This window comes from Merops nubicus, unplaced genomic scaffold (assembly GCF_000691845.1).
Source record: "Merops nubicus isolate BGI_N331 unplaced genomic scaffold, ASM69184v1 scaffold18906, whole genome shotgun sequence".
NCBI classification, from domain to species: domain Eukaryota; kingdom Metazoa; phylum Chordata; class Aves; order Coraciiformes; family Meropidae; genus Merops; species Merops nubicus.
The window spans coordinates 54523-63663 of record NW_008613167.1 but is presented as its reverse complement, the minus strand read 5'-3'; the positions used below and the strand labels follow the sequence as shown (position 1 = coordinate 63663).

At 35.6% G+C, this 9141-nt stretch overlaps 1 protein-coding gene across 1 annotated transcript in view; it reads right to left on the bottom strand.

Annotated features, from left to right (window-relative positions):
• CDH7 (cadherin 7, type 2) overlaps positions 1 to 9141 on the bottom strand; it is a 69225-nt gene that overhangs the window by 13997 nt on the left and 46087 nt on the right. Inside the window, exon 6 of the mRNA XM_008941827.1 lies at positions 3749 to 4002. Within this exon, the coding sequence (XP_008940075.1) occupies positions 3749 to 4002 (254 nt within the window). The remainder of the gene's footprint in view (positions 1 to 3748; positions 4003 to 9141) is intronic.

The following is a 9141-nucleotide window of genomic DNA, read 5'->3' as shown; positions in this document are numbered from 1 at the left end:
GACCTTTGTTTTGCCCAGTTTTGAAGCCATGTTGGGAGAAGCAAAGCCATGTACAAAGGTGAGAGAGTTGCACAGCAACCTGTGCTGGCCATGGCAGGCTCCAGGCTCCATTCCCATAGTGTCCTCTCAGCTGAGTTCTCCCTTTTCTTTCTTCCTTTCTACTGTAAGGCACACAGTCATTTATTCATGGAGTAGTGTCCTCCTGAACCTCAGAGTTGGAAGTTTGCTAGATGGCTGCACAAGACAGGCACTGCTCCTATGGGGTCTGGTAGTCTGAGCACAGGATTTTCTATCACCAACAGAAGAGCCCTTGAGTCACTCAGAGCTACAGGGGTAGGGAAAAAAAAAGAGACATGATGCAGAGTAGTTCCACGGATTACATGTCATCACTGTCAGCTCTCAGTGTTCTACTGTCATTAGACAAACACAGGCTCATGCTCTGAACTCTTCGGCTTAACATATCTTTTACCTCCAAGTTTGTTTTAGGCAGGGGAAATGAGCTCCTCAGCAAACAGAAAATATCATAAGGGAAAAGGTCAAAATGCCTGTGGGTGTTTTGGTTATAACCCTTTTGAGAGAAAGGGGCAGTTGATTAGGCAGATTTCGATTTACAACTGGAATATTCTTGACATTCGATTTAATATTGAGTCATATCCTCACGTACTCATTTAGGTCAAGTATGTACTCCAGAGCAATTCCCCACACTCAGGATGAATTAAAATGTCTAAATCAGACCAAGTGTGATCATTACAATTACTGTCACACTCATGATATATTAGATTATTGATGTAACATTAACCAAATCCTTCGAACAACATAGAAAGAAAGAATTACAGTTAAAAAACAGAGATTTTCCCAGATATGTGACGTTATTTGTTCTGTGTTGTAATATATCAGCTTCTACTCTGTTGTATTACTGTGTTTTTATCTATCCCTCTTGGCTGCAATATGTTAGAGCAGAGACTTGTTACATAATTAGAATTGTTTTACCATATTATGTCACAGTCAGAGAACAAACAGAGTAAAGAATTGTAACAACAGTAACAGCAGTTTTCATGGATTAAGGTTTTCCCTCTTCCACTTTTTCTCTTTTTTATTTTTTTTTTTCATTTTGTGTTAACTGTAGTTCATTTTTTTAGTTTATTTCATGCCAGCACTGTTGTTTATTTGGTCAGCAGTGCTTTTCAGCTGTTCTGTGGCTGGCAGGTTTCCCCCTGAGACTGTGCCTGTCACCTCTGCTATGTAGTCAATCTTGGCAGGCCCTGTAGCTTAGATTCAATCTCCTGCCAGCCCTTAGTTTTCCCAATTATTAGCACTATCACTATGCAATTTAAAGAGCCAAAGACCATTTTTCGAAAAAATAATAAGAAAGAGAGAAAAAGAGAAGGAGAAAGAGGAGGAGGAGGAGAGAGTTGAGAAAGGCAGAAAAAGGAAAAGAAAGCAAGGATGCAATAAGAAGATTTCAATAAAAAGAAGGGAAGGGAAAGAAGGGAGGGAGGCAAAGCAAACAAGTTATATAAATTGGACAACAGATTATTATGAAACAAGGAAAATCATTTTTATGCATAGGAAACAAGCAGTTCCTTTTATTTGTGAGCATTGTATCCGTATTCAAATTCTAAAAAAAAAAATTATTTTAAACACTTTTAATCCTTTAATTCCTTGCAGCCGTTAATACTTGAAAATCTTTGAGCTGCAGGAGTTTTAAATCCTTTATTTAAGCTAGTTCAAACATCAATAGTTCTTTGGTCCATAAGAGATAACCTCTTATTTTCAAAATATTTATTACTTCCTCCCCACCCCCATATTGTCAAAGTTTTAATTGTGTCTGATCATGTAATTTCAACATTTTATACATTGTAAACAATCTAATTTTTAATTGATATCAATATAATCCAATGTTTGGAATGTGGAATACTTATTCATAGATTAATAATTTGAACTCCTTAAATAGATCAGGAAAAGTATTATGCATTAATCCTCCTTAACACATTCCAATTTTGGGTGTAGCTGGTTCGATGTATCTCATAGCAGATGCAGGACAGCTTTAAATTATATGATTTGTCAATACCCCCAACAATGTCTATGCTAGGCTTGCAAGCATAGAGATAAACCCTCACACACTTTTTTCTCCTCCCTCTCAAATCTCAAACAATTTTGAAGCAGAAGAAATCTTCCAGAAGTTGGTTAAGCTGGTGATATACCTATTTTTTCACACTGGAATTGTAAAAATTAACCATATCAAGGCAAATAAACTCATCCTTACATTCACAAAGGAGTCAAAAGCATTCTGAGTATGGACTGCATTTATGGAACTGGATTTAATCCTACTCTGCATGATTCTGCTAAAGGAGATATTATACACCAGATGCTAACAGCAGTGCCAGAAAAAACTGCTACAGCAAAGAAAGAGCACGGCAAAGATAAATTTCACAAGTAAATCCATGCCAACCATCCATCTAGGACTTGTTTATACATGATAGGATTCAGCTAATTTAAATATGTTGCAAATACATAACGAAATAGAGAGAGGGAGAATGCTTAAGTCACCTCTCGTAGTGAAACATACACTTTATTTTCACTACCTAAGATTGCTGCTTCAGAAATTACAGAGCCACACTAGAGTCCTAAGTTCATCTCCAATGTATGAAAATAAAAATTTAACATCACCAAAAATGGTGACAACAAAATGAGTTCTATATCTGTGAAGTTCTTTTCTATATAGACTCTAAATGGACAATAATCCCAAATGGAACTTTCTATTTTTAATAGTGTATGTGTCCCTTGTCATGCAGATGTTTAAGTTCACAAAATTCCTGAGTCAGAAATATTGCCCTCTAGATCTTCTGCATATTCCTTTGACAATTAATATTCCTATTTTGCACAAGAAAAGTAACCAGTAACTCATTCCTGACTTAATGTAGGTGGTGATTCTCTGCCCTTAGACATTGAACTATACACACAAACATGAGATTAATACTTTGTGTTTTCTTATGGTTCCTTAGGGATCCTGGACATTAGGTTGTGGAAGACTTGCAGGTTCTGCACCCACCGAAGACAAGGGAGGAGGCCCCTGACAGTTTTCATGCATTTCTAGTGTTCATATCTCTTCCTATTTGTATGGAAGACATTTGGCTGCAACAGAATTCACAAAAGCCAAAAGATTATTGCCTTTAACCATCCTGACTAGGACAGGATGTGCCTTGTCTTGTCCATTTCTCTCATGTAAAGAACTTTTTTCTATTTTTTTTCTTTCTTTGGGACCTCAGCTCCAGTTCACCATGCAAGAGTCTATGTACTATTATGTTCTTGTGCACAGTGCAAGCAGAAAAGGAATCGTTATGCACAAATAAATGGTTGGTGTTTGGTTTTGTTTTTTTTCCCTTGTTGGTTTAAGAGAACGTAACTTGTTATAGATAATAATAAACCCTTCCTAAACTTAGAAAGAAATAAATATGAGTAATATGTTGAAGGCATTTTCTTTGGAATCCTGAAATTCTATCCTTTTGGTTTTACAGAGATTTTTCGGTATCTTTTTGGTATCTTCTTGGTTTTACAGAGATTTAAATATATAATTTTTTCAAAGGTTCTGTAGTTCAGGGGTATAAAAGTCAACATATGCAAACTCTCAGAACATCTCAATCTCCCTCTGCAAGGGAAAAAGCTAAATTAACTAAAGACCCTCCCACAAGAAAATGCACGACTTCAAAGGCTAAATAAAGAAGCGGTTAAGACATATTCTAATTACCTGACAGGACTATTGGAGGCATCTGGATCATGGGCTGCTACAGTTCCAATGATGGTGCCAACCTTTGCTGCTTCAGACACCACCATGGAGTACAGACGTGACGTAAACACCGGCGGCTCATCGACGTCCTCCACGATGATCTTCACCGTTGTCATATCACTGAAGGGTCCCAGGCTCAGGAAACGAGGGTCAACATGCAGGTTAGCTGCTTCTATCCTCAGAGTATAGCTTGTCTTGGCTTCAAAATCCAGCTCCTACACAGATAAAGGTATTGGGAAATTTTATTACGCAGTGAGGTTGCTGCAAAATTGTTTGGCTTAGAACTGTCAGGAATAAACAGAACTTTGCCATTTGTATCCAATCAGCACTTCTGATTGGCAGAACACGGCTGATGGCTCATTTTTTCAGCTTTCTCAAAGCACTGTTTGCAGTGTCTCGCTAGTGAATATTCCCCAATAATTTTGGTGGTAAAGATAGTTCTACCCTGGGAATGAAACAAGAATTCTCTAAGTTAACACCAAAACTTTATGTGACTTCTGTGAGGACCAAAGTCTCCCCCATTATTTCATCACTGTGAACAAATACTTCTTTTTATCTTATTCATATTTTACTGAAGATAATGTCAAATACAATGCACCATACTACTCAGACATAAGAACTCGATATATTCACTGGTGAAGACACATCCTTCAGAAAATTGTGGGTTGTGTTGGGTTTTTTTGCATAGCATTGGTATCAACTAATCAAATATTAATCCAAGCTCTGTATAAAATTGGTAGGAAATGTGACAATTGTGTAAATTACACTGTTTACATGATAATATTTTCTACTGAGATGCAGCCTGGAGATTGTTCCTTTGTTTTGCTTATTAAACAAAATGCACATTTTTGTTTTTCACATTCATTGTGTTTTCAATTTCTCTGATGAAATAATAGTTTATTTGGGAGTAAATACTGCATAGAATTAAAAAGTACCCCCTGCAACTAACAAGATATCTGTGATCTAGAAGACAATCCCATAAGGAGAATTATTTTGGAGGCAAAACCCATCTTACCTCACAGGCAATTATTGAAAGAAAGCATCATGTTAATATTAGCATCAATTAACCTGTAACTATAGTCACAGCTTGTCAGCTTGCACCAAACGCCTGGCTAACTATTCCTTTGTAATTCCAAATTTAACTGCTAAGAACAGCAACAAAGGACACAAACATTTCTGAAACTGCACTCTGGTTACTCAACTATCTTTTCAAACTACAATTCCAAGTGTATAAAACAGATTATAAGAGGTTTTCCACAGTTCTGATTCTGAATGCATCACATGGATCTGAATTGTGCTTGCAAAATAATCTCACAGCATCTGCAAAACATTCCTGTACTCACTCAGAGGAGCAACAGAGGTGAAGCACACATCTGCTGACCTACAAATGCAAGGGCCTAAGTTCTCTATCGAGTTACAGCAGGATAAATCCCAAATGAGCATCTTAAAGTCCCTGATTATGCTGACGTTAGAATACAGCTGTAAACAGTCTAGGTTTAAAAATGAAAATGAATTTGCCACACATCATACTCAAAAAGGCACTGAACTTTTATAAACTCTGTGTGGCAGCAAAAGGCTTCATCAAAGGAGAATACATGTGATCCTCATGTTATTCAAGTACTTCTTTCTTGCACTGAATCAGAGCTGTAGTATCCACAGCTCTCCAAACAGATAAACCATAAAAGAAAAGTTGTCTGGATCCTGGTCACGATACTGACTACAACTTGTCAGTATTTATTAGTAAAGCAAGTTTAATTGGTTTTAAATAAATAAACCCATTAAAATTAAAGTACAAGATGTGTGCAATGAAACAAACCTTACAGCCATAATGCAAATGTAATGTGACAAGATGATGAGAAATGTCTCAGAAACTAGATTTTATGGTGATAACAATTAAGCAACTGATATAACTGGGTGAGCAGCAAGGTTAGAAGAAGACAACCAAGTGCACAAGTATCACAAAGCCAATACTTTATCAAGCACATGGGAATATATCAGGAGAGTGCAGACAGGATAGCTTCTTATGATATACTAATGTCCACACCACAGTCATCCTAAGAGAAAAAAGATTATGAAAATTCTGCTTTAATAGAGAAAGCACATTGAGCACGACACATGTAATTGGACAAATTATATACATTTTAATTTGAATAGACTAAACACAATAATGAAGAAATACTATTAAAATTCAATTTTTAAGATATTCTTATGTGTCTGTATTGATTAAAGAAGAATAAATATAATAAAATTTAATAATTTCTGTTTTAAGAAATTAATTTCATTGAAATTCTAAAACAAATTTCCATGGGAATGTTTATGGCACGGGCTGATACACATTTTTAAATCATCATATTTCATTCCTGTAATGTAGAAATAAATGATTTGTTGTTTGACTGGATCACAGGAATGTTAGACTAGTAGGGAATACACAAAAATCACTTTTGTTAGAAAGCTATTTCCTCATAGAGAAGGATGCAGATCTAATGAAGGTGGAGGTGCATTCATTCTAAACAGGATTGCTTGTTTAGAGCAGGTTTCACCTTCTCTAACTTAGAGACATCTTAACATCTTTTCTTAACATCTAAGAAAATCACCATATGGTGCATACTGTGAGTGTAGAAAAATTCTTCTAGGGGAAAAAAAAAAAATCAGCTTGTCTACTTATGAATGTCTGTTTTTCACCAGTCACTAGGAAAGGAATCTCAGTAACTGGAAGAAGTAAACATCTGCTTTCAGCAATGTGAAACCTGCCTTAGGATTCCTTAGAACATCTTCTGGTACCCAACGCTGTTGATAATTTCCAAAATGTAGAAGGGTTCTTGCTAATGAAAAATAAAAGAATAAATAAATCTAGTGTATGTATAGACAGAAGGGGGAACAGCTGGTTTTTAGAAGAGGGTAGATATATCTTGGCAAAGGGGTTTTACAACATCACATGGTATTGTGTAAGGCAGGGGCAGGAATATTGTTTTATTGAAGTATTTTTGTAGCAAAGTCTGTCTCCTATGGGGTGTGACAATGTCTACAAAAGCTACAGTCATCATCCTTAGTCTGTTCCTATAATCTCCACATCCTCAGATCCTATGGTAAATACACAGGTACCAGGTTTCAAGGCAGAATACAATATGGGAAAATTAACAAACCCTCAAAGATATAATTAGTATGCAGGAGTTCTTGACCTAGTGGAAACGTTTCATCAATTTATAGATAATATAATGAAGACATTGCATACAACAGACACTAATGAACGACTGAAAAAGTGAACTGAAAAGATTTCCTTTTTTTTTTTTTTTTTTTGTTTCTTCTCATCTAATTATCACTGATGCCTGTTATAAAGACAGCATTACTTAACTGGCCTTCACATCGTGCCTTCATTATTTCCTGCTATAACAAAAGCACAAGATTACAATAATGGAATACCAAGTCAACAGCCTACAAATCACTACATCTGTGTTGAAGGTTAAATGGACAATGCATACTTCAGTCCTTCAGTACAGTGAATAGAGCTTGACAGCTTCATTAATATCTGTGCATTAGTGTTATCTGATTAGATCCTGTGCAGGATCCATTCATCTTTCTCTCATTTGGGGGTTTGTGAGGTCTTTCTTTCTTCAATTTTTTTTTCCCTTTTAATGGGTAAGAATTTTATCTTGTCTGAAGGAAATTACAAAACAAGTCATCTATATTACAGAGGCTGGATATGAAGTTATCCTTCACAAGAAGCCCATTTTTGTAATGTTCATTTTTTATTGTATGGTAACTTTGTAATAATGTACTTTTCAGAGGTGAAAATCCTATTTTTAAGCCCAGTTGAGGTTTTATATTGAAAATTGCAGTACATCAAACAAATGCACATTATCTCTCAAAGGAACCATGGAAGCCTCCAGTTTTTTATATTGTAAACTCTGATATGGAATTGAAAGAGAATTTTCTAGTTTAAAAAAAAAAAAGAAAAGTTAACAGTAATAAAAAGAGAGCTTTTCACTCAAAAGCTTACACATAAACCTGTTATTTTTATAATTGCCAGTATTACTTTTAGAACAAACTCAGGTTGTAGAATCATTTCTTAGCAGCCAGTTTCTATGAGAAAGCACTTTGCAACACTGTTTTCCCATTTTTCCCTCTAACATTCAAATTTGTTGGTGATATTGGTGGTAGGGCTGTGTACTGGGGGCAGAAATGAAGGCAAAGGGAGTAAGAGCTGTACCATGGGAAATCTTAATGCCTATCACTCGCTACAGTAAGACACGACAACCCTCTCTCTGTAGAGTCTTCAGGCTTTATTTTTTTCCCTTAAGTCCACTAAAATCTCTTCATAGACTTCAAAATGGATTGAATCTGATCTCATAATCTTCCAAAAGTCACATATGATACACGCAATAAAAATATACCTGGCAGCCTTTTGTATTATTAAATTACCATTACTACTTTAAGCACCAAATATTTGATAAAGGTGTAGGTGGATACAGATTATCTATCAGGTTTTTATCTTAAGATGCTCTACTACTAAGCTATTATTATTACTGAAGTCTAACTATAGCCTGTAACTTTGTGAATAATGTGAGATCTCTACTTATATGATGCCTTTTTCAGTACATTATTTTTAGGAATAGTGCTTTGGAAACTACAAACAGTATGGTCTTGTGTCTGCATTTTACTTAGAAACTGAAGCCAAGATTCCATTCATGTGTATTTCAATTAGGATTCTGTGAACAGTCAACATGAATTCACTTTGAAATTGTACACACATAGGTTTGCATGGACACTTCAGAATTTATTGTATTAAATGCCTGAATCATCACTCACTTCCATAAACGTTTCTTCTTTTCTAAGGTTGCTACGGCAGAGATGAATCCAACACATTTTTTAAAACTCAAATATATTCATAAAAAATACACTTTTCTTCCAAACACCCTCACCACTGTGAAATGTAACCATGCAAATGATCCGAGTCCTTACTAACAGAGCACTGGTAGCAGAATGGAAATTACAAATGAAACCACAGGAAGAAACTGATCCTACTCTACAGATGGAGAACTGAGTCACAGTGTGAACCAGATAAAAATTTCAAATCCTTCTAAGAAATATAAATACCCCATTCCTTTAGAAATACTATACAAGACATATTTTTATTTCTGAAAGGATCACTTAAGACGGATGCTTTCCTAAATCCTGATTAAAAGTGACTTACACATTTCAATTTAGCTTTACTTAGGAATGCACTACAGAAAGTGTGCCTACAGGGTGGAGAATAGCCAAACTCCCCTGTTATTTGCAACAGCAGAACTCCAGCATGAAGTTTGAAGAAGTGGTATTTTTAGACTGCTCTATATGATATTAAAGAAAAAAAAAAG